Here is a 26,875-nt window from a genome sequence, read left to right as displayed (position 1 = left end):
ACATTGTAAGATTGAATACTGGGTAGGCCTCTGGTTATAGTGACATTGTAAGATTGAATACTGGGTAGGCCTCTGGTTATAGTGACATTGTAAGATTGAATACTGGGTAAGCCTCTGGTTATAGTGACATTGTAATATTGAATTCTGGGTAGGTCTCTGGTTATAGTGACATTGTAATATTGAATACTGGGTAGGTTTCTGGTTATAGTGACATTGTAATATTGAATACTGGGTAGGTCTGTGGTTATAGTGACATTGTAAGATTGAATACTGGGTAGGCCTCTGGTTATAGTGACATTGTAAGATTGAATACTGGGTAGGTCTCTGGTTATAGTGACATTGTAAGATTGAATACTGGGTAGGTATCTGGTTATAGGTCTGTGGCTATAGTGACATTGTAAGATTGAATACTGGGTAGGCCTCTGGTTATAGTGACATTGTAAGATTGAATACTGGGTAGGTCTCTGGTTATAGTGACATTGTAAGATTGAATACTGGGTAGGTCTCTGGTTATAGTGACATTGTAAGATTGAATACTGGGTAGGCCTCTTATAGTGAAATTGTAAGATTGAATACTGGGTAGGTATCTGGTTATAGGTCTGTGGCTATAGTGACATTGTAAGATTGAATACTGGGTAGGCCTCTGGTTATAGTGACATTGTAAGATTGAATACTGGGTAGGTCTCTGGTTATAGTGACATTGTAATATTGAATACTGGGTAGGTTTCTGGTTATAGTGACATTGTAATAATTGAATACTGGGTAGGCCTCTGGTTATAGTGACATTGTAAGATTGAATACTGGGTAGGTCTCTGGTTATAGTGACATTGTAATATTGAATACTGGGTAGGCCTCTGGTTATAGTGACATTGTAAGATTGAATACTGGGTAGGTCTCTGGTTATAGTGACATTGTAAGATAAGTGAATACTGGGTAGGTGTCTGGTTATAGTGACATTGTAAGATTGAATACTGGGTAGGTTATTGATTTAGTTATCTGGTGGCCTATAGTGACATTGTAAGATTGAATACTGGGTAGGCCTCTGGTTATAGTGACATTGTAAGATTGAATACTGGGTAGGCCTCTTTATAAATTGTAAGATTGAATACTGGTAGGTACTGGTTATAGGTCTGTGGCTATAGTGACATTGTAAGATTGAATACTGGTAGGCCTCTGGTTATAGTGACATTGTAAGATTGAATACTGGGTAGGCCTGGTTATAGTGACATTGTAAGATTGAATACTGGGTAGGCCTCTGGTTATAGTGACATTGTAAGATTGAATACTGGGTAGGCCTCTGGTTATAGTGACATTGTAAGATTGAATACTGGGTAGGTTTCTGGTTATAGTGACATTGTAATATTGAATACTGGGTAGGTCTGTGGTTATAGTGACATTGTAAGATTGAATACTGGGTAGGTTTCTGGTTATAGTGACATTGTAAGATTGAATACTGGGTATACCTCTGGTTATAGTGACATTGTAAGATTGAATACTGGGTAGGCCTCTGGTTATAGTGACATTGTAAGATTGAATACTGGGTAGGTTTCTGGTTATAGTGACATTGTAAGATTGAATACTGGGTAGGTTTCTGGTTATAGTGACATTGTAAGATTGAATACTGGGTAGGTTTCTGGTTATAGTGACATTGTAAGATTGAATACTGGGTAGGTCTGTGGTTATAGTGACATTGTAAGATTGAATACTGGGTAGGTTGGTTATAGTGACATTGTAAGATTGAATACTGGGTAGGTTTCTGGTTATAGTGACATTGTAAGATTGAATACTGGGTAGGCTGGTTATAGTGGGTAAGATTGAATACTGGGTTTTGGTTATAGTGACATTGTAAGATTGAATACTGGGTAGGTCTTGGTTATAGTGACATTGTAAGATTGAATACTGGGTAGGTCTGTTATAGTGACTTGTATATGAATACTGGGTAGGTTTCTGGTTATAGTGAATTGTAAGTAATACTGGGTAGGTCTCTGGTTATAGTGACATTGTAAGATTGAATACTGGGTAGGCCTCTGGTTATAGTGACATTGTAAGATTGAATACTGGGTAGGTCTCTGGTTATAGTGACATTGTAAGATTGAATACTGGGTAGGCCTCTGGTTATAGTGACATTGTAAGATTGAATACTGGGTAGGTTTCTGGTTATAGTGACATTGTAATATTGAATACTGGGTAGGTCTGTGGTTATAGTGACATTGTAAGATTGAATACTGGGTAGGCCTCTGGTTATAGTGACATTGTAAGATTGAATACTGGGTAGGTTTCTGGTTATAGTGACATTGTAAGATTGAATACTGGGTATACCTCTGGTTATAGTGACATTGTAAAGATTGAATACTGGGTAGGTTTTCTGGTTATAGTGACATTGTAATATTGAATACTGGGTAGGTCTCGTGGTTATAGTGACATTGTAAGATTGAATACTGGGTAGGCCTCTGGTTATAGTGACATTGTAAGATTGAATACTGGGTATACTGGTTATAGTGAATTGTAAGATTGAATACTGGGTTCTGGTTATAGTGACATTGTAAGATTGAATACTGGGTAGGTGGGTTATAGTGACATTGTAATTGATACGGTAGTGTGACATTGTAATAATACTGGGTGGTAGTTGGTTATAGCTAATTGAATACTGGTAGTATAGTGACATTGTAAGATTGAATACTGGGTAGGCTCTGGTTATAGTGACATTGTAAATTGAATACTGGGTAGGTTTCTGGTTATAGTGACATTGTAAGATTGAATACTGGGTAGGCCTCTGGTTATAGTGACATTGTAAGATTGAATACTGGGTAGGCCTCTGGTTATAGTGACATTGTAAGATTGAATACTGGGTAGGCCTCTGGTTATAGTGACATTGTAAGATTGAATACTGGGTAGGCCTCTGGTTATAGTGACATTGTAAGATTGAATACTGGGTAGGCTCTGGTTATAGTGACATCGTACAGTAAGATTGAATACTGGGTAGGCCTCTGGTTATAGTGACATTGTAAGATAGAATACTGGGTAAGACTCTGGTAATAGTGACATTGAAAGATTGAATACTGGGTATACCTCTGCTTATAGTGACATTGTAAGATTGATACTGGGTAGGCCTCTTGTTATAGGTCTGTGGCTATAGTGACATTGTAAGATTGAATACTGATAGGTCTTTTGTTAAAGTATCATTGTAATATTGAATACTGGGTAGGTCTGTGGTTATAGTGACATTGTAAGATTGAATACTTGGTAGGCCTTTGGTTATAGTGACATTGTAAGATTGAATACTTGGTAGGCCTCTTGTTAAAGTGACATTGTAAGATTGAATACTGATAGGTCTTTTGTTAAAGTGACATTGTAAGATTGAATACTGGGTATACCTCTGGTTATAGTGACATTGTAAGATTGAATACTTGGTATACCTCTGGTTATAGTGACATTGTAAGATTGAATACTGGGTAGGCCTCTTGTTATGGTGATCTTGTTATAGTGACATTGTAAGATTGTATACTGGGTAGGCCTCTGGTTATAGTGACATTGTAAGATTGAATACTGTGTAGGCCTCTGGTTATAGTGACATTGTACATGGAAGATTGAATACTGCGTAGGCTTGGCCTCTGGTTTCTGTCCGTGTGTACAGCTGTTTTAAAAAGAAAACTTTGTGAATCATTGTAGGATAACTTTTTTTTTGGGTATTTCAACCTTACAGACAGATGGGCGAGCGCTACAGAGAAAAGATGTTGTCTCACGGCGGACAGATAGCTCCAGGTCAACTAGTACAGTGTATGTATTAATATACATGATTAGGGCATGATGTGACTTTTCCACATGATTTTATGAGCAATTGACACTAGGCCCTCTAGACTAATACCTTGTGTGGCATTCCTTAATAGTGTCCCGACAGCGAGATGAATTTACAATGGGAATATTTCACATACCATGCGATACTTTTGTGTGGGACAAAATGTTGATTTTCACACTTCCAGCTAGGCCATTCAGATAACCCTTGACTTTCAAGTCAAAGGTCAATTGGATGAGCAGTTTCAGAAGTCAAATAACCATTTCTCAGAAATTGGGGCGGTTATATTTGTTACCCATACCTATATTCTTTCCTTCCAGTCCTATAGTTTAGACATCTACAACAGGCCTTAGGAAATGTACTCGCTAGCACAGAGGAGTGGATTTGGCTGTCAGACAAGTGAATGTTGACAGCACACTTGTCTGTGGGACAAGTAAAAATTTATTTTGTCTCATTAATTGCTCACTAAATACAGCTAAAACAACTCATTATATACATAGTCACATATGCTTAATTATCTTAAAAATATTGAGGGCAATTAAGTGAAAATCCGATGGACAAGTGCATTTCAAAGATTTTCCTCAGCCTTTCTGATCAGGACTTACCCATCTCTATTTTCACTTTACAGCCATGCTACAGGAGCCAAATGAGCTAACGATGAGTCAGTTGGTGGATTCCCTGGTTCAGGATTTAGATAGGTGATCGGCACCATATCTCTACTGTTTATGGCATCAACAGAGTCTAAGGACTGTGACGATTTAAGGACTGTGATGATGTGACGATTTAAGGACTGTGACGATTTAAGGACTGTGACAATGATCAAAATCTGCGTCTTTTCTGTATTTACATATTACAGAGTTATCTGCCCTTATGGGTAGGATTTTATTGTGATGTCATATGTTTGCGAGCATCAGGTCATAATTTTCGGAGAAAATGATGTGAATTGCGCTCACAAAATAATGTTACAATCGAAACTTACCTGCAAGGGAGCTAACTCTGTGATATGCAAAGATGGAATAAATAGAAAACAGGTCTGGCTGGCATACTCGTGGTCTCACATTGACCTTAATACTTTCAACTTTGTTAAATATCAAGGCAGCCAAGATCATGTTACTCACAGGGGCTTGTAACACAAGTTTTGGGAATTTCTTAAGCCCCTTTGATGTATATTCTAATTTAGATGCCAAACAATCACATGGAAATCCTCATGGATATGACTGTGACTTTGCTTTAATGTGTACATGCCTGTATTTGTGAAACAACAAGGTCTATCATAATGGAGTCTGTTAGAAGTGTGCTTGAGAGGTCAGAAGTTTGTTGTTGTATAATTTGATTGAGATGTGAATTGTGTGTGAGAAGCCAGTGAGAGATGATATGCATTTTAATACAATGTATATAATAATCTGTATTTTATAATTTAACACATCCTTGTTTATGCTGTTTACTGATTGTACATGGATATTTTCATCTTAATAATGTTTTGGCATAAGTTGTGATGAATAAAGTCATATGCACCGTACATCAATAATTGCTTCGTTAGGTTTGTACTTATACTGAATAACTATTTTGATATTCATATTTTGTATTTCTTTTTGAGGCCATCCTTAGATGACACCTGCAGAGAATCATTTCATATTTTGCTATAAAGATTGTCTTCAGGAGAGGATACCAGCACTTGTTCTTGCCTTCCGTCCGTTCATCTAATAAACCAAATCGAATAAATATCAGATATATAGTGATAAAGGGGGATAACCCACTCAAATGCAACTACCTTTTACAGAAACAAGTGCTGGCAAACCACCAACATCATTTTCAAACTAGTAACTAAGAGGTGTAGGACACAGCCTCTGTAACCCAGATGTGGAGGTCTAGTGGTAGAATGTCCGACACCTTAACCACTCAGTCACTGTGGCACAGAGGCAAAGGGCTAGTGGTAGAATGTCAGACACCTTAACCAGAGGTGGAGGTGTATAGTAGAATGTCAGACACCACAACCCAGAGGTGGAGGTCTATAGTAGAATGTCAGACACCACAACCCAGAGGTGGAGGTGTATAGTAGAATGTCAGACACCACAACCCAGAGGTGGAGGTGTATAGTAGAATGTCAGACACCACAACCCAGAGGTGGAGGTGTATAGTAGAATGTCAGACACTACAACCCAGAGGTGGAGGTGTATAGTAGAATGTCAGACACCACAACCCAGAGGTGGAGGTGTATAGTAGAATGTCAGACACCACAACCCAGAGGTGGAGGTGTATAGTAGAATGTCAGACACCACAACCCAGAAGTAGTTGTCTATAGTAGAATGTCAGACACCACAACCCAGAAGTGGAGGTCTATAGTAGAATGTCAGACACCTTAACCACTCAGTCACTGTGACCCAAAGGTGGAGGTCTATAGTAGAATAATGGATCACAAACAGTGCACATGGATCACAAACAGTGCACAGAGAAGACAATATTAAAAGCTTGTCAGCTGAAAGCAGAAATACAAAACTTAAACCCACAATTGTTTTCATTTTCTTTTAATGGTTAATCATTTTAAAAAATATCCAGCACTTTTCATGTTCATTAAATGTGATTTTTATACACTATTGTGCCAACAAAAATCAATTTGCACATTAAGTCCTTTGATATTTTAAAGGGCCACTACCTTTCTGAAACGGCTTTTAATTTTTAAAATGGGAATGAAAAACGAGATCGATAATTTTGTAGAGTCACAAAAGTTATTAATTTACCGATAATACTACACGTATCATCACCTTCTGAACAATTTTATTAAAATAAATAAAATGTTAATTTTCATAACGCGGGTCGTTTTATGTTTCCCACTGTCGTCCTAAATACTGCGCAGTAGTTGACTATCTCTGCACCAGACGGCAAAACGGCGAAATGACTCTCCACTGTTATCATATATTACACAGGAAATCTTGCATATGTTTGGTGTTGTAACCTCATCTTAGGCCATCGGTATATATTTTCTGATGTTATTAATGTTTTTTAAGAAACCTTTATGTTTTGCTCCGGAAAGGTAGTGGGCCTTTAAATAAAATTTAAAAAAAAAAAAGAAGAAAATAATCGACTAGTCAAGTCACAAAAGAATCAATGTTATCATTTCCCTTAAACTTGATCCAGGAAATGCTGAGTTCTAATTTTTCCAATTGTTCATTTTCTACATGATTGTTTGATATACATGTACATTGTATCTTTATATACAAGAAATTGTAAAAGGAAAGGTATTCTTTTAGGACCAGGACTACAAGTTTTTCTTCTTCAGGAATACACCTCTTCATATGTTTATTTTATAAACAACAGAAGTGAAATTAGAAGACAAATATGGTTGATACTGGAGATTCACTGAGATATTTGATGGAATAGTCCACATCTTAGAATGGTTAAGTAACTCATTCAACCTTGAAAAAACATTTGAGCTCTTCAAAGGATGGCACTCAGGGGTGAATGATTTAATCACAAAATAGGTTGAAAATCACAATTGATACTTTAAGTTTATCTACCACTACAAAACTGTTGTCATAATCTTACACAACCCATACATAATGAACTACTCCACTATTAAAATCAAGTCAGAAAGAGGTAAAATATGTTGTCAGGTTTGAGTAAGTATCAATTAGTACACATGAAAGACTTTGTAACAAAACCTACATAAAATGACAAATGTTCTTCTGAGAACTCGATATATATTTCTGATACCACCACCAGTTGAATCTGTATATCTTGGTCCATCTTAGATCTCAAGAGTGTGATGCATGCTTGCATGCATATGTGATTTAACCCACAAGATATTTCCAAAGAGAATTGCAGCAGTTTTTTTTCCTTCACATTTCAATCTCATCATATGTTTCAGGTTATTCTTTCAGCAGCATTTTCTCATTGATTCAAAGTCTCTTCTAAAGTCTTGGACATTTCAATCCACATCCACAAAATCTTCCATACCATTCTGACTTATACGTCAATTGAGGTATCCCTAAAAGGCCATCCCTACCAAGAAGCCGCCAGCGAATCCTGTGGCAAGGAACACATTCTGTTTGAAGAAGGTCTGAATCTGAAACACAAGTAAATATATTGTAATTTTAAATCATCGCAAGTTGAACCCTACAAGTAAAATGACTAAAGGATTTAAGTTTTTTCCACTGGATCAATTTTATGATTTTATCATGATATAGATATTAACTTATTGGTATGGGGGGTAACAAGTATTTCTGTGACCTATATTATCTTAAAAATAAAGTCACCCCTGAAAATCATAATGAGGTGTCCTGAGCTTTGAATTGGAAGAGTGTACGCGTGTCTCCAGGGGTGAATGAGACACCACACAGATCAGATCATAATGAGGTGTCCCAAGCTTTGAATTAGAAGAGTGTATGTGCGTCTTCAGGGTGAATGAGACACCACACAGATCAGATCATAATGAGGTGTCCCAAGCTTTGAATTAGGAGAGTGTACGTGTGTCTCCAGGGTGAATGAGACACCACACAGATCAGATCATAATGAGGTGTCCCGAGCTTTGAATTAGAAGAGTTTACGTGTGTCTCAAGGGGTGAATGAGACACCACACAGATCAGATCATAAGGAGGTGTCCTGAGCTTTGAATTGGAAGAGTGTACGTGTGTCTCCAGGGTGAATGAGACACCACACAGTTCAGATCATAATGAGGTGTCCCGAGCTTTGAATTAGAAGAGTATACGTGTGTCTCCAGGGTGAATGAGACACCACACAGATCAGAACGAATTATGAAATGTCTTAAAGTGTACACGGAATGGAAAATAATATTTAGATTTGTTATTCTGTTTGATCTCCTGACAAGAATGTTGAAAACCGCATCAAAATCGGCCGCTTCAGTACCGAGATACAGCCCTCCGAAGTGCTCGATTTTTACCTGTATATCGACTGCTAATCAGGGAATCGGCCGCTCACGCTGATTTGGGGAATAACCGGATGTGACGTCACGAGGACAACGGCAGTGAGGTGTTTGGTAGTGGGGTTATAGAACAAAGGGGGACATATATGTATTCCTGAAATGGGGTTACGAGAGTTTTACAAATATATATACAGTATACCGTTATGTTGACGATTTAATTATATATATAATAGGAATTATTACAACTGAAATTAGGCTAAATACATTTGTAGATTAGCGGAAACATGTATACGTTATTTATGTTTCTGGTACATTTAACTAGAGATCTTATCTCTGTTTTAACAACTTTCTAAATTATAAAACCTCGGGAATATTCCATTTTCATAATGTGATCTAAAAACAGACGAATTAGAAAAATGATGGTTATATAATTATTCATTTGAATATATTTCTGTATAAATAAAAATTCTCTCTAGGCCTATGGATTTGAACAGAAATATATATGTATATATGTTTCTGATTTCAAGAACCAACATAACAAAAAGAAAATGTTTTATATGTATTTCGTAGTTCAAACACGTAGATATCATAGACATAAATTAGGAGGGGAGTAAAAAAAAATGAATATCTGAATTCTAGCAACTATCAGAAATATCAAAATTCTGACATTGAGCATTATATTTGCATTGTTCTTTCTCGACATGCCATTTGTAAATAATTTTTTGTTATAAAAATACATTTACGTGTAACCAGAACATATATACAATACAAATGTATAATGAGTCTTTCTGAAATATATACATGTACTGTACATCTAGTAATTGACACACTTGTTATATGTTATGTTGGAACGGTATATTTAACTGTAAACCAGGGATTTTTAAGTGTAAACAAATATTACATTATACAACAATTACATGATGGTCCATCGCTAACTTACCTGTGATCTTATGCACTTTTGACAGCTGACGTGAGCTAATCAACAAAGCTTGACAGGTCACTAAACACCTTTCTTACGTAATCTGGTTAGCCCCCTCATTAGTCTCGGTTGACCACGCGGTTTAGTTACTGCAGTATACAGGTATAGAGATTAACGCAGCACGACATTGGCTATTCGGAATGACAGTTCTATTTTTGTTCTGTACTTGATATTTGCTACTTGGATTAGACTTGTCATAGACATCTTCAGTCTCATTGTTTCCGTCTGACCCGTGCATGATTTATTTTTCAATTAAAGACACTAATGAATGAACTTGAGCGAAATATCAACAAGTTGTCGAGTGTACTGTATTATATGTAAGCTGAATGTATTTCATCAAAAAACAAATAGATCGATTTCAGATACAATGCAATTAGTATATGCATTTACATATATGCAAAAAATTCTGCTTGGAATAATAATTTAATCGTATGGGCAGGTTTTATAAAAAAAAAGTCAGAAATTTGTTAAGCGGGTTTGACCAGTAGACATTCAAAGACCCGAGTCGGGCTTTGGATAACATAATCAAGAATCCTTGATATAATATTCACATATATGTGGTTTCAACCACGGCAGATATACCACGTACGTGTATTATTATGAACATTTTAATGTGTATAATTATGCAGTAATTGCGTAGAGATGTTCATTTATCTAAGACAGGTACATCAATATACATGTATGCATGGTACAAATCCCTGTTTTCAAGCATTTTTCAAACTCATATCTGTGATTAAGGATAATATAAAATAGGTATCGCACATGAACACAGGTATTTGTGTCTTCAAAATCGATATTTACAAACAGATAGTTTATATTAGATGGTAGACACCAAAAATTGCCTCTCTATATATCTTATGCGAGTAGAATAGGTCCCGTCGTCCTCGTGACGTCACAGGTCAGGGGTCCCGAATCGGGGTCAATGGCTTGGGGCTTCAGGTGTGTTCTAGAGAAAAGTCGCATTATCTCTAATACCGTAATCGCTATGAAACTCGTACTTTCTCCATTCTAAATTTTATCCAAAGACGCATTTATCAAGCCTTATATACCAAACCATTCCGTGTACACTTTAAATCAGGGATTATGTATCACTTTTTCCTTGTATGAATTTCGCTATTTACTCTTATGAGCTCACACTGACAATTGCAACCACAACATCCAAATAAGCTTATTACTTTGAGAAAATACATCAGCACACTATTTAAACCAAAGTTCAATGAAAGGAGAAATTTCCCATATAATTCCTTTACATAGCTTTTAATAAGGTTCCCTAGTTTGATGAATAGTGTATTTGAAGTACTGTTGAAGGATATCAAATTATTGTAAAACTTGTGTAATTTGGGTACTCTTTATGTGCAAAATAAAATTTGATGTTAGGGGTGAGCAAATTACATTGATCTGTCCATTCTGAGGGGCTGATGATCTCCATAATGTAATAATTGAAAATAATTTGGCAAACACATTAAGTTTCCAAATAGCAAGTCTGATGGGTATTTTATATTAGTAAGTTTCTAATGTCAATTAGTCCGATACTCAAAAATAATGACGAAATAAAATTATTTACATGTTGTAATTTTGATAAGTTGCGATTGGCCTCCCTCCTAATTTCCCTCCGTGCCCGATTTGCTTCTCGTTCCACTTTTGACCAATTAATTTGTAGATAGCCTTGATGCTGAGCAATCTGAACAAAAGAATACATGTGTAAAGAATGGGGAGATAATTACGTTTTCAGAGTAGTGAGGGTATTTCTTAGAGATTTCCTTGGACATTTGCTTTTTGGCCATATTCATTTCCTTCTGAACTTTCTTCCAGTTTATCTGTATATAACCTTTATATTGAGCAATCTGTGTGAATAGAAAGAAGAAAACAGTACAAAACAGAATTACTTCAAAAATATCATCAAATATAGATTTTAATCAAGTTGCAGATAAACAAATATGAACATTTTCAGAGCAGTTTTCTTGAAGGTTATAGATATTAGTTTGTTTAACTAACTTTAAACAACATTACCTGTACAAGTAAGATTGTTGTTCCCAGGGTCATTGCAGCAATTTTCCCCACTTTCACAAATAAATATCCAGACACCCTAGGCAAAAGAAAATTCAATCTATCAAATTTTTCTATTATTTTCAATTTGCAAAAGTAGATAATTATTTTCATAAGTCATATTCAACATACCGTATTCGATTTAAAGCCATACTATATATAACTATAAACAAGTCAAGTTTGATTTGACCCTGATATTGTTAGGTGTAGTTGAATTTAAGTTAAAACAAAGAATATTTATAATGATTTCTTAATAACTTTGGCACAGCAGTTGTTAAAAGTCAAAACATGTACTTGTAAACATGCCTTCATTTTAAACTGGTCGCCATAGAATTTACAATTATTGCCGAACGGAAGTTGGCAAGTTCATAGTCCTGTCACTATATCAAATTCATGTAATTATTACGGTATTATAGTCAGGACTCTGGAGTGCAGGGGACATATAATGACCCATATTATAGGCATGTATTGAAACTGACTATTTGGAACCAAAGAAAGAGATATTTAAATAACACTTAAGCAGGTGGTCAGGTCTGACATAGATGGCAAGTTTAGCTACATCCGCTATTACCTATAGCTATATACTATATATAATCTGAATTCTTTTTTTGACCAATAATTTTTTTTACATATATATATATATATATATAAATATTAACAGATTATATTACAAACCATCCCGAGGCTCCTCCGATGACCACCTGTTTGGCTGCTGATTGTTTTGATATGTCTCCCAACATCTTCTGTATCCAGGTATTACCCCTCCTTATTGCTTCTACGTCCAGAACCTCGAAAGGCTCATTTTCATCTGCCATGGTCTAGAGAACTGATCTTGAATATTTCCTGAAGGATGATACAGATTATAAATTAAAACCCTTTAACTGAAATACTGATTAGATAACAATTCAGACAATGGAACTTATTCATGTACCATGTGATTTACATTTGTATACCTGATAACGTTTGTGCAGGACTAGTATACATATATATCTCCAGTGGTGATGTAATATAACTCTTTGTAACCTTCCCGCTGAAATAATGGTAGCATGGAATATCTTCTTTTAACATCATTCCATCACCAATAGAAACAATAGTCTCGCACAAACATTAAGTGTCACATGGTATGACGTGAATTAGGCCCATTACTTTCTTTTGGAACCTTATGAACTACTAAAATAAGTTCAGCAAAAAGGTACAAAAAACAACTTCAAAACCTATTTGGTGTGATAAAAAGAACATTTAAGTTTCTAGAGTCCAAGCTATAAGAACCCATTTCGAATATGCAAGTGCTGTCTTGAAGCCCTTTAAAATGAAACTCACTGAACAAATGGAAGGTGTACAGAGGAAGGCAACTAAACAACTACCTTAATGGATAACCTATTGTATCCCTAGAAACTGAAGAAGTTTAAAACCTGAGTTACTGAAGTGTAAGTGGTGACATGATAGAAACGTACGAGGCAGTAACAGGGAAATACTATGAAAGGGCAACACATGTACAGTTCATAAGGATGTGGTCTGTAGCTCTAAAAGATCAAGCACCTGGATAAACTCACTGTAAATACTTCCCAAAGACATTAAGGAAGAATTGATTTTCTGTCAGTATATCAACAGTATCTTATCTTCTAAATATCTTATCTTAAAACTAGAATACATGCTTTACAACAAGAAGTGACATATGTACAATGTTAAAGAGGATCATTAAGGAACCTCTGCTGAAAAATATCATTAAATAAATAACTAATATTGGCATATGAATGATGGAGAGAGATACAGTATATTTGCGAGCTAGTCTTACGATAAGATACCTGGTAAGTTTATTTCCCATTCAGGAGTTGTGTATACAAGTCCTCTTATGTAATTACCAGTCTCAGCAATTCATGTATGCGACATATGGAATAATGAAATTAATGACAACGATTCATGTTACATGTTGTCATCTTCTCAAAAATATGACATTTGTGTACAATCTACATTAAATTTACAAATAAACAGGTTTTTCCATTTGAGTAAATGTTACCCATTTGAGCAATCATTTAGTTCTCCATTTTGATTAATAAGAGCACAGCCATCTGTGCAGCCGAAGGTCGCGTAGAATACAGCTCTACTAACCAGAACACGTGTGTGAGCATAGATTCCAATACATTCCAGTACCCCTTAGACTTTGAAATCGTGTTCCACGGGAAAAGTCTTGCACCTCCATGTAGGCAGCCATGTGTTTAATTCTCGTTATCAGCAGACGAAACGTGTCATCTGAATATGTTTTGAAATGGCTATACAAGCAGTTTTAGATATGTTACTAAACAAAGAAAAAAAACAACACAATAAATACACTGATCAAAATGATATACTCTATGTGTAACTGTTGTCGGCACCATCAGCCGCGGCGTTATGAATCTTGTTACCAAACATGACCGCACATATTCCCGCACATATTTGATACATGGCATGTTGCAAATTTTGCGTCTTTGAGAGAAACATGATCAAAGGAAATAGAACTAGAGTCTATTCCAGTTGAATATATCTTTTTCCGACATGTATATGACGATTGCTTACAATAAAACATCTATCAAAGTCAATGTATAGTGTTAAAGGCCCACTACCTTTCCGAAACGGCTTTTAATTTTTAAAATGGGAATGTAAAACATGATCGATAATTTTGTAGAGTCTGAATAATTATCAACTTACCGTTAATACTACATTTTATCATCACTTTCTGAACGATTTGATTAAAATAAATAAAATGTTTATTTTCATAACGCGGGTCGTACATTATGTTTCCCGCCTTCGTCCTAAATACCACGCGGTAGTTGACTATCACTGCGCCAGACGGCAAAACAGTTTTCATATGTTACGCATGAAATCTTGCATATGTTTGGTGTCGTAACCTTATTTTAGGTCATCAGTGTTGTATTTCCATTTGGGATGGTTTCAGATTCGAATCTAATCAGTCGTGATTAAACACATGTTACAAAGCCATTGCTGGTGTCCGCTTGCTTTTATTACTCTTTATGCGCATGCTCAGGGAGCATACTATATTTCAAGTATACCGAGGGAGCATTTATGAATTGTTATCAAATGATACAAACACTACAATCAGTATGCATTTTTGTTAATGTTATTAGATCTAATGTTTTTTAAGAAACCTTTATATTTTGCTCCGGAAAGGTAATGGACCTTTGAAGAATTGCATTTAATAATCAATAACTGGAATAAAAAATTAAATATTTTAATCTCGTTCTTAGGTTATCCTAATTTTAATTGCTTTAACTTCATATGAATGTACTACGTTATGTTAGTAATGGTGTCATGTAAAAAATTATGACGCCCTTTTTTGATAAAAATGTTTAAAACAGCTTCATGCATTTTTCTTTAAAAGAATTCTTCATTTGTGATTAATTACTCAAATGGGTAACTGTAACCAACATGTAGGGTTGTGCTCAACCTGTTAAAGTTATAATGTCACTCACAGTGACTCGATCCCATCAATGTCAAACTGTCAAATGTTATTTCGTCAGAAATCTGACATCAAAAGTCCATCTTGCTTTGTATTATCAGCCAGGTAAAAAAATCTGCATCGGCAATTGCATTGTGTAACGATTAAAGTAGTTCACTGTTTTTGTTTACCTTATTCCAACATATATTCACAGCTACAACTACAACTAACACCTACACCGCACTTGTTAGTTTAGCAATTGAATGGACTGATGGGAACTCTTGCGTGTTTAGTTTCATTTCTGACTCGCGGTTGTCTGTTTTACGGAATGTATAGTTCCGGTACTAAAGCCTCAAACAAAAGTCTTTATGTTGTCGATTTGTGAATAACCACATTATTGTATAATCACAAAAAATAGATATTAATAAGAACAATATAATGCTCTACTTTTACGCTTAGAATTGATATTTCTATTAAAAGAACTAATAATCTCTTTTCGCTTCGTTTTTATTTGTAAAGATGGATTTATCTTCTCTACCAAAGAGAAAATATAACGCCACATTTCATTGGCTAGTTGAAAGTAGGTCACTGGGTCTTTCTCTGGCATCTTTGCAGAGAGAACCGGAAAATGCCAGGTTCATCAACCTTTAATGTAATTTAGGCTCACTTTGTATTTTAGGAAAATAATTATCAATTAGAACAGCTACTAGGAAAGTTTTAAGACCATGAATATAGAAGGAATGGAGATTGTTCTGCAGAATGAAGAAAAGAAGCAACTTGCCGAGTTCGACAGGTCAGCTAGATGGAGTGGTTTATTTTTAATTTAAGCTGAAAATGTTCTTATCCTCTTCGTGTTCAAGAGTCAGACACAAAGGATTGAGTGCATTCGACTCTGTACTGTAGTCTGACATACCATACCAAATGCTTAATATTATTTAAAGTTACGAATTTAATGATAATTTTATTTCAGATAAACATAAAACAGTTTTGAACATTCTTGTAATTTTCTTGTGCAAGAGTATGGAAGGCCGTTTCAGGATAAAATACCAAAACTACTTAAGTGACTTTTTTCATCACTTAAGTACTTAATGACTTTTAGATCATTATGTGTTGTAATTACTTAAGTAATGATTAGTTTCACTTAAGTGTAACTTTGGTTCTTGTTACTTAAGTACATTTTACATATTCCTCTAGAAAACACCCACGAACCAACTCGCCCCGTGCAAATATAATGAGAAGCAGAAGTTGGTTAAAACAATGGAGTACTTAAGTAGATATGTAACACTACTTAAGTAGACATTGGTTAAACTACTTAAGTAGACATTGGTTAAACTTTCTAAGTAGATGTGTTAAACTACTTAAGTAGATATTGGTTAAACTTTCTAAGTAGATGTGTTAAACTACTTAAGTAGACATGGGTTAAACTACTTTAGTAGACATTGGTTAAACTACTTAAGTAGACATTGGTTAAACTACTTAAGTAGACATTGATTAAACTACTTAAGTAGATACTGGGTCGCGACCAGTTATCGTGGTGTACCAGTTATCGTGATCGTGCTAATATTCTACGACACGCGCAATTTCCCGAAGTCGGAGCCAGCTGAGGAAGAAGTTGCAATGGTAAGATTACGTCCGTCAAAAAATCAGGTTTTTCAAATACCTTGTTTATAACAGTATCCAGAATGCATTTTTCCTATTCTTAAAATCCCATATGTGCCTTGGGGGGCGGTGATAATACACAGTAATGTCCATGCATTCACAAACAAATCGTTGTTTTTGTTTACATCAGCGTCTGTAAAATTGACGTCGGATCTCTGTATCCAAGCGTGCGCGCTAGGGGCAGGTAACTCTGATTTTATACCTTGCTCAGTGGTCTTGCTCAAGTCCAAAAAACGAAGCAATTTTGTGATGTATTATGTGAAATGACGGTGAAATATAACACAATGTCATAATATTTTTTGATGCATAAGATTGATAAATAAACACATTAAATAAAATAAATAAATAGGAAATTAAATAAATAAATACTAGAAAGTAAAAACAAAATAAATAATGAATTAATAAGTAAATATGAAGTGAAATAAAAAAAAAACATTTGAAAAAATTAAATTCTGACAACACACAGAACAAAAATAAAGAAATCTGTTTTTGTTAACGGCATGTACAAACATGCATGTATACAAAATGTTGAGTTTTGAAATTATATATTTTTTAGGCATGAACTTTAGTCATAGACTTATTTCATAGATGAAACCTCACACTATCTGTAATTCCAAGGCTGTGGATTGAAATGAAAAATAGCAATAAAACAAAGCTTTGCCATAATTCTGTTAGTGTAAAGTCATAAGAAATAAAGATACATTTTAACAATAAACTGTTACCACATGTGGTATCAAAAGTTGATATTAAACCAATCGGGGTGGGAGATAAATTGAATGGTACCAGGCACCGTATGTATTTAATTTCATTCATTACATTCATATTTTTATTTTCATTTAGCACAAACGAAAGAAGTACACCCCAACCCAACTTTCTTCAGCCATAGCTGCTGTTAAAAAACAGCATCTTTCCCCATCTCAGGCAGCTGAGGAATATAGTGTACCAAGACAAACGGTAGTAGATCATGTCAGTGGTCATATTAATCGATCTACATGTGGCCCTAACAGGATGCTTACTGTCCCAGAAGAGGAAGCTTTGGCAGAGTACCTAAAGTACATGGCATTGAGAGGGTTTCCTTTAAATAGGCAGCATCTGAAAGCCTATGTCATGGAAATAATTCGCAGGAAAAGTATGGTTGACGCATGCCTTTTTAATATGGAAAAGGGGCCCTCCGACAAATGGTGCCGGTCTTTCATAGCCAGACACAAGGACCTAAGAGAAAAAACACCCCAGACACGAGACAGAGGACGGACCAGGATGTCTAACCAAACCGTCATGGACAACTTTTTTAAAACATATGGTAACTATTTACATTGTAGTATATATTTTGTTTGAGTCCCATGTACAATTATTAAATTTTACATTATCTCCAAGATTGAAAATTGATTATGGCATTATTATACTTATTATATAATATCATAGTTTCTAAAAACATAACGATGCTTGTATTGTTAAAACAAAATGATTTATTAACTTCAGAAGAAACAGTAGACAGATTAAACTTAAGAGATCGGCCAGAACAGATATTCAATTGTGACGAAACTGGCTTCGTCCAGAAACAGGGCAGCGAAGGGAGGAAGGCCATTGGCATTAGAGGTGTACAATGCATACAGCAGCAGGTATGTTGTATTCAAATATAATTCTGTGGAAAATGCATTCAAGAGAAAACAGTCATTAATATTTGAATATGAAAACATTAAAACTGTCTCCTTGTAATTTTGATGAAAAAATATTTTTGTTCTTAAATAAAAAAAAAATGTCATTTTTACAGCTTCACACCTTTGACCATGTGACCGCACAAATGTGTGTCAGTGGTGATGGTAAGGTATTACCAACCTTTATCATCTACCAGAAGGCCCTTCCCCACCGCCCATATCGAGAGGATGTACCTAGAACGTGGCTTTTTAGCCCACCATCATCAGATGGTGGGCTATTCAAATCGCCTTTCGTCCGTGGTCCGTCGTCCGTCCGTCCTTCCGTCCGTCCGTCCTTCCGTCCGTCCGTCCGTCCGTCCGTTAACAATTCTTGTTACCGCTATTTCTCAGAAAGTACTGAAGGGATCTTTCTTAAATTTCATATGCAGGTTCCCCTTGGACCCTAGTTGTGCATATTGCATTTTGGGACCGATCGGTCAACAAGATGGCCGACAGGCGGCCATCTTGGATTTTGATAGTTAAAGTTTGTTACCGCTATTTCTCAAAAAGTACTGAAGGGATCTTTCTTAAATTTCATATGTAGGTTCCCCTAGGACCCTAGTTGTGCATATTGCATTTTGGGACCGATTGGTCAACAAGATGGCCGACAGGCGGCCATCTTGGATTTTGATAGTTAAAGTTTGTTACCGCTATTTCTCAGAAAGTACTAAAGGGATCTTTCTCAAATTTCATATGTAGGTTCCCCTAGGACCCTAGTTGTGCATATTGCAATTTGGGACCGATTGGTTAACAAGATGGCCGACAGGCGGCCATCTTGGATTTTGATAGTTAAAGTTTGTTACCGCTATTTCTCAGAAAGTACTGAAGGGATCTTTCTCAAATTTCATATGCAGGTTCCCCTAGGACCCTAGTTGTGCATATTGCAATTTGGGACAGATCAGTTAACAAGATGGCCGACAGGCGGCCATCTTGGATTTTGATAGTTAAAGTTTGTTACTGCTATTTCTCAGAAAGCACTAAAGGGATCTTTCTCAAATTTCATATGCAGGTTCCCCTAGGACCCTAGTTGTGCATATTGCATTTTGGGACCAATCGGTCAACAAGATGGCTGCCAGGCGACCATCTTGGATTTTGATAGTTAAAGTTTGTTACTGCTATTTCTCAGAAAGTACTAAAGGGATCTTTCTCAAATTTCATATATAGGTTCCCCTAGGGCCCTAGTTGTGCATATTGCATTTTGGGACCGATCGATCTACAAGATGGCTACCTGGCGGCCATCTTGGATTTCGGTAGTGGAAGTTTGTTACCACTATTTCTCAGAAAGTGTTGAAAGGATCTCAAGCAAATTCTATACACAGGTTCCCCTAGGGCCCTAGTTATGCATATTGCGTTTTGGGACCAATCGGTCAACAAGATGGCCGCCTGGCAGCCATTTTGGATTTTGATAGTTAAAGTTTGTTATTGCTATTTTTTAAAAAGTACTAAAGGGATCTCTCTCAAATTTTATATGTAGGTTCCCCTAGGACCCTAGTGGTGCATATTGCATTTTGTAACTGATAGGTCAACAATAAGTTGGCTGCACGGCCTCCAGCTTGGATTTCATTGTTGAAGTTTGTTACCACTATTTCTTAGAAAGTACTATAGCAATATGTCTCAAATTTTATTTGTAGTCGTGTTTGAAAAAGTTTGAAAAGCAGGGAAAAGATCCCTCTTTCCATTGTCAGACATAGATCATTCTTTGGTGGGCGCCAAGATCCCTCTGGGATCTCTTGTTGGTGTCTCAGAATCTGGTAAGAAAAAAGCAAATAAATTCGCAAGAAATTTTAAAATATACCAGTTTCTAATCTCAGTCGATCACATCTTTGCCCAAAGAAATAAAATAGCATCACTAGACCAAATGATTTCACACAATAAATGTACATGTCTTTCAAAATAAATTGTCCTTCTGTAGTATTATAAATTATATACATTTATAGAAGAAATTGAAAATGTATCCATGTTTTTTGTCCTATTAGGATACATGGATGCCGACTTGTTTAAAAGTTGGTTTAGGAACATCTTCATCCCAAATTGTGGGCGGGAAAGACCTGTTCTACTTTTGCTGGATAACCACGACTCACACATCTCAATAGAGGTGATTGAGATGGCAAGAGCAAACCGGGTATGTCTGCTGCTTAAATCTACATGCACATGTTAATAGATACAATAAAGTTTAGAGTTGCAACACGAAAATGATGATGAAATCTTCTAGCTGGTTGGCTTTTTAAAGAAATAATCTAAAAATTAAAAACAAAAAACGTAACATTAATAGATATATACAGTGAAGCGAGTAATATATACACAAAAAAATTATGACTATTTAGTTTATCATTGCTATTTGTCATTATAACTGTTTTTATTATCATTACTAATCCATAACAGATAGAGATGCTGGCATTTCCCGCCCATACCACACACTTGCTCCAACCCCTAGACGTTAGCATTTTCGGACCATTAAAAGACAAAATGAAGTCTTTGGCCACTTCACTTTCATTAGCAAACACCAACATGATGGTCAGTAAGGCCAGTTTACCACCTTTGTTATCGTATGGAATTGACCAGACTTGCTCTCCTGTCCTTGTGAAAGCTGCATTCAGGTATGTATATACAGTTATCCTTGTTCCCCAGTAGTTTACGTATACATGTATGTGTTCCAGTAGAGGAATTTGTTATACATTATGTAAATACTTAATTTAATATATTATTTATGCAATACATCAATAAGAAATTACCAATTAGTTTTAATGTACATGTATTGTATTTCTTTTATATAGAAAGTCTGGTTTAATTCCCTGCAATCCGAGCGTTATTGACAAGACAATGCTGCTACCAGAAGATTTTCAAAGAAAAGAGAAAGGTAAGTGAAATTTCATTACTTAACTTGCAAATCAAAGATTTAATGTAACAATTTTTGATAAATTTTAAATCAGTTTGAATTGATCATTTACATTTTTAATTTTCTCAGTAGCATTATGTATCATTTGGGGTTCTGATTGGTAAATTCCTTGTTACAGAACCAGCATCGGAAACTCCAGACCCTGAAAGACAATCAGATGAGCACAACGAAGGTATATATATACTAGGATCTTAAACTTATTTCACATTTAGGTCATGGTTGTATGAAACTTATGAAAAAATTTAATGAATTCACTGAACATTTGTTACAATTTCTAAATCATCATGTAAACATCATGTAATGTTACATAATATAAACTAATTGGTTCCACTTTTGTGAAGTGTATACACTGATTCCAAAAATACATGTACATCCATATGTCTGTAAAGAGCATATCAGACTACATGTATATTAATTTCTATCTTATTGTAGAGGAAAATGCTGTGAGCCAGGCTTCAATTCAAGACGTCCCTACTGATCCACATGAAAGTAAGTCACAATACTCAATGCAACAACTTTTGAAAGTTTAAGGAATATGTGTCATTCAGACTTTCATTATTATTCCATCACCACCTCTGTTTTAATTCCAGAACAGCCATCAACATGCAGCCAATGTGGATCTTCCACCAGACCACATCCCATAGAGGCGGTGAGGAATCTTCCACCCATTCTACAATCCATTTTTCTTACCCCCTCCTTGCCAAAAGCTGACCAGAAGAAGAAGAGGAGGGTGGTATTGGATGCGCGTGTCATCACTGGTGACAACATGCTCAATCAGCTTAAAAAAAAAGAAAAGGAGGAGAAGGAAAAGAGGGAAGGGATAGAAAGAAGAAAGAGAGAGAGAGAGGAAAAGAGAAATAAAAAAAGTTCAAAGAGTGTATGTGGTAAGAAAAAGAAAGTTAGGCATGAAGGGAGTGATGATGAGGAGGAGGAGAATGTTGTGTGTGGTGTGTGTGCATTGAGAGATCCAGATGATGAAGAGGTCTCTACATCATGGATCATGTGTGATGTTTGTGATGTGTGGTACCACACTGTGTGTGTAGAGTGTAATGAGGAGGAAGAGAATTTCATTTGTAATGCATGTTAAATCTGGAATTTATTAGCAGCTAAGTATGTTTACATAAATACATAAAACTAAACAACAAAATTTAGCTTCCTACACTAGGAACAATGTACATCTTTATACCTGCATCTGTAGCCAACAAATTTAATGGATTAATTTATTTCAGTAAATGAATTTTTATGACTGTCTATGAATCAAATATTGTGTATAAATGTCGCTATTGTTTCAATGATTTTGAATTTCAAATACATGCATTATTTTAATCACCTATCTTAGCAAATATTTGATGATGTTTGATTTAGTATTTCCTAATAGAAAAAACTTTTGTAAATGTCATGTACATGTAGCTTTGGTTTAAACATGAAGAAAAGTGAAAAAATGATAATAACACATTGATCACAAATCATAAAGTTTTTTGTTGTTCCTTAATATACCTGGTAAACCCTAATCTCTCTCTAATCAAGCTCTTTTAATTGATTGAATGATGCATCCTTGTTCCGGTTAATCGATCCGTGATCAAACTCAATCTGTAGTCCGCTTTTTTGCTGAAATGCTCGAACGTCGTTGAAGACACCCCAAAGGAGCATGGGATGGATTTCGCCGAGAGGACGCAGGCCCGTGTTGACGAAGAAAACAACAGCTTTTATTTTATAATGTAACCATGGGATATCAAAGTTATTTGTTGTGAGAAGTTATACAACACTATCTGTTTTTAGATTATATATTTTGATCGAGCTTACTTGCGTATGCATCGTAAAATTCTACTAAGTTGAAAAATCACGATAACTGGTACAGTCGATGTCGGGAACAGGTCCGATTTAATGCATGCATTGTCTGCCAATATTTCGTATGATTCAACTCAAATATAAAAATTGAATGCTATTTCCGAAACTTCTTGGACTAAAGATAGTTCATGCGAATTTTAAGTCTTCAAAGGTCGCTACTTTTTTAATAAATCCAAAAAAACAACGAAAAAATCACGATAACTGGTCGCGACCCAGTATGTTAAACTACCTAAGTAGATATGTTTAACTACTTAAGTAGATATGTTTAACTACTTCAGTAGAAATAGGATAAAACAATGAAGTACTTAAGTAGATATGTTTAACTACTTAAGTAGATATGTTTAACTACTTCAGTAGAAGTGTGACCAGAGCCCTAATCGGATTGGGCAGGTCACGTTAGAATTGATGTTGTAGTAGTTCGTCATGATGGGGGAAATTAGCGGGGCACAATTAACACATAGTATATGATACGATTGTTTATTTGCAAGTGAGAGGTAAAATTACACATAATCCAATGATAATACACAATAGTCACAAATATATATATACAGTTGAAGTTGTAGGGGAAAGTCAAGTCACCATGATGAATTAGTCAAATAATTTTACGCATCCGTAATAAACTTCATATAAAATCCCGTAGGTAAAGGTAAAATCCAAATATCAGTCTGACCGCTTGTTTCTAACTCTATCCTCTCACTAACTCACTCTCTAACTAACTGTTGTATCTCCTTTTTATAAGAATCATATCCCTACTCTAAAATCTAGTGACAGGTGGCAATTGCCTTTTTACTCAAAGTTCTCAAAATAGAGTCATGTATTTCTCAAAGCAAAAATAGGTGAGAAACAATTAACATGTCTATGAATATAAGTGAAATGTTTTAGATAATTGAAGGCTTAATCCTTTCCTGTTTGTCCCAGGAAGTAAGGGATTAACTCTGGCACCTTTAGCTAGGATATACTTGACAATAGATAATTAATTGCAGGTAAAAATGAAAATGACTTACATATGACAGAAGTGGTCTAGATAATGATTTTATAATAATTTTCAATAAAATATATAGACTATTTGTATAAAGAGAAAAATATGATAAATTGTGCAAATTTAGTATTTGCACTGGTGAAAGAAGTTAGATAAAACAATGAAGTACTTAAGGAGATATGTTAAACTACTTAAGTAGAAGTTGGTTAAACTACTTAAGTAGATATGTTAAATTACTTAAGTAGAAGTTGAATAAAACAATGAAGTACTTAAGTAGATATGTTTAACTACTTAAGTAGATATGTTAAATTACTTAAGTAGAAGTTGAATAAAACAATGAAGTACTTAAGTAGATATGTTAAACTACTTAAGTAGATATGTTAAATTACTTAAGTAGAAGTTGAATAAAACAATGAAGTACTTAAGTAGATATGTTAAACTACTTAAGTAGAAGTTGGTTAAACTACTTTAAGTGTACGTACACGGAATGGTTTGGTATATAAGGCTTGATAAATGTGTCATTGTATAAAATTTAGAATGGAGAAAGTACGAGTTTCATAGCGAATACGGTATTAGAGATAATGCGACTTTTCTCTAGAACACACCTGAAGCCCCAAGCCATTGACCCCGATTCGGGTCCCCTGACCTGTGACGTCACGAGGACAACGGGACCTACTCTACTCGCATAAGATAGAGTGGCGATTTTCTGTGTCTGCCATCTATCTGTTTGTAAATATCGATTTTTACAGACACAAGTACCTGTGTACAAGTCCATACCTATTCAATATATCCTCAATCACAGATATGAGTTTGGAATACGCTTGAAAATAGGGATTTATACCATGCATATATTGATGAACCTGTCGTAGATAAATGAACATTTCTGCGCGATTTCTGCACAATTATACACAATATAATGTGTATAATAATCCACGTACGTTGTAAATCTACCGTATTTGGAACCACATCTTGACTATGTTATCCAAAACCCGACTCGGGTCGTTGTACTGGTCAAACCCGCTTAACAAATTTCTGACTTTTTCATATAACCTACCCATACGAATTAAGTTATGATTCTAAACAGATTTTTTTGCATATATGTAAATGCGTCTACTAATTGCGTTATATCTGAAATCGATCCATTTTTTTTTTACGAAATACATTCAGCTTTCATATAATACAATACATCCGACGACTTGTTGATATTTCGCTCAAGTTCATTTATTAGTGTCTTTAATTGAAAAAATAAATCATGCACGAGTCAGACGAAAAAAAGACTGAAGATGTTTATGTCTAATCCAAGTTGCAGATATCAAGTACAGAACAAAATCAGAACTGTACTTCCGAATAGCCAATGTCGTGCTGCGTTTAAATCTCTTTACCTGTATACTGCAGTAACTAAAACGCGTGGTCAGCCGAGACTAATGAGGGGGCTAATAACCAGATTACGTAAGAAAGGTGTTTAGTGACCTGTCACGCTTCGTTGATTAGCTCACGTCAGGTGTCAAAAGTAAGATCTCAGGTAAGTTAGCGATGTCCCATCATTTAATTGTTGTATAATGTCATATTTGTTTACACTTATAAATCCTTAGTTAACAGTAAAATACCGTTCGAACATAACATACAACAAGTGTATAAATCACTAGATGTATACATAATTGTATATTTCAAAATGACCAATGTATACATTTGTCTCGTATATATATTTCTAGTTATATGTATATGTATTTTTATAACAGAAACTACAAAATTATTTACAAATGGCATGTCGAGAAAGAACAATGCAAATATGATGCACAATGTCAGAATTTTGATATTTCTGGTTCGTAGCTGCTAGATTTTGGATATCCAATTCTTTGTGAATTTTGGTCAATATCGATCATTATATAATACTAATAATAATAATCTATATGACCAATAAATGTACTGTTGAATATAAAATAACACGTTCTCATTCATGTACATGTAGCTATAAAAGGAAGATAGACTCGTTACAGCTATAAATGAATTATGTATTTTAAATTCAATTTCTCAAGTGGTTTATTGGTTTTATTTACTCCCCCTCCCAATTTATGTCTATGATATTTACGTGTATTGAACTATGAAATACATTTAACACCTTTTCTTTTCGTTATGCTGATTCTTGAAATCCATAGGCCAAGTGAATTTTTATTTATACAGAAACATATTCAAATGGATAATTATATGACCATCATTTTTCGAATTCGTCTCTTTTCATATGACAATATGAAAGTTGATTATTCCCCAGGTTTGATAATTTAGTAAGCTGTTAAAACAGAGATAAGATCTCTACTTAAAAGTTTTTATACAAGGTACACCTGGCTTATACCAGAAACATAAATAACTTATAATTTCCGCTAATCTACTTATGTATTTAGCATGATTTCAGTTGCAATATTTCCTATTTTATATATAATCAAATCGTCACCATAACTGTATACTGTAGATATATCTGTAAAATTCTCGTAACCCCATTTTAGGAATACATATATGACCAAACACCTCACTGCCGTTGTCCTCGTGACGTCACATCCAGTTATCCCCCAAATCAGCGTGAGCGGCCGATTCCCTGATTAGCAGTTGATATACAGGTAAAAATCGAGCACTTCGGAGGGCAGTATCTCGGTACTGAAGTGGCCGATTTTGAT

General features: G+C 35.2%; 2 protein-coding genes and 1 long non-coding RNA gene across 8 annotated transcripts in view; 2 read left to right on the top strand and 1 right to left on the bottom strand.

The window, feature by feature from the left end:
- Positions 1-5,321, top strand: part of LOC138307266 (uncharacterized) — a 68,799-nt gene extending 63,478 nt beyond the window's left edge. For both annotated transcript variants that reach the window (XR_011205957.1, XR_011205956.1), the window contains exons 3-4: positions 3,704-3,777; positions 4,422-5,321. This is a non-coding gene — a long non-coding RNA (uncharacterized lncRNA). The remainder of the gene's footprint in view (positions 1-3,703; positions 3,778-4,421) is intronic.
- Positions 5,322-6,302: 981 nt separating this feature from the next.
- Positions 6,303-15,453, bottom strand: LOC138307265 (FUN14 domain-containing protein 1-like). Of its 4 annotated transcripts, XM_069247910.1 has the most exons (6): positions 15,165-15,315; positions 13,807-13,947; positions 12,373-12,540; positions 11,662-11,737; positions 11,376-11,495; positions 6,303-7,856 (listed from the first exon to the last, which is right to left on the bottom strand). In XM_069247910.1, exons 3-6 carry the CDS (start codon positions 12,510-12,512, stop codon positions 7,779-7,781), a joined length of 414 nt encoding a protein of 137 aa, XP_069104011.1. In that variant the 5' UTR covers positions 12,513-12,540; positions 13,807-13,947; positions 15,165-15,315; the 3' UTR covers positions 6,303-7,778. The 4 variants fall into 4 exon arrangements, with proteins under 4 accessions (XP_069104011.1, XP_069104009.1, XP_069104012.1 ...); XM_069247908.1 differs by lacking the exons at positions 13,807-13,947; positions 15,165-15,315 and adding an exon at positions 15,322-15,453; XM_069247911.1 differs by lacking the exons at positions 11,376-11,495; positions 13,807-13,947; positions 15,165-15,315 and adding exons at positions 11,216-11,332; positions 15,322-15,453.
- Positions 15,454-15,719: 266 nt separating this feature from the next.
- The window catches only part of LOC138307399 (lysine-specific demethylase 6A-like), a 150,816-nt gene continuing 139,660 nt past the window's right edge, over positions 15,720-26,875 (top strand). For both annotated transcript variants that reach the window (XM_069248123.1, XM_069248122.1), the window contains exon 1: positions 15,720-15,923. In XM_069248123.1, coding sequence (XP_069104224.1) covers positions 15,856-15,923 — 68 coding nt within the window. In that variant the 5' untranslated portion in view covers positions 15,720-15,855. The remainder of the gene's footprint in view (positions 15,924-26,875) is intronic.

Source organism: Argopecten irradians, chromosome 14 (genome assembly GCF_041381155.1).
Source record: "Argopecten irradians isolate NY chromosome 14, Ai_NY, whole genome shotgun sequence".
Lineage (NCBI taxonomy): Eukaryota > Metazoa > Mollusca > Bivalvia > Pectinida > Pectinidae > Argopecten > Argopecten irradians.
The sequence above is the reverse complement of the archived record's forward strand: the minus strand, read 5'-3'. Positions and strand labels throughout refer to the sequence as shown.

Excerpts from the sequence above, each read along its gene's own strand:
- LOC138307265 (XM_069247908.1), bottom strand. The coding sequence starts at position 12,512 with ATGGCAGATGAAAATGAGCCTTTCGAGGTTCTGGACGTAGAAGCAATA. Across the intron at positions 11,738-12,372 it reads ATCGGAGGAGCCTCGGGATG|GGTGTCTGGATATTTATTTG; the intron begins GTTTGTAATATA and ends TCTTTTGCCTAG. Across the intron at positions 11,496-11,661 it reads CAACAATCTTACTTGTACAG|ATTGCTCAATATAAAGGTTA; the intron begins GTAATGTTGTTT and ends CTATTCACACAG.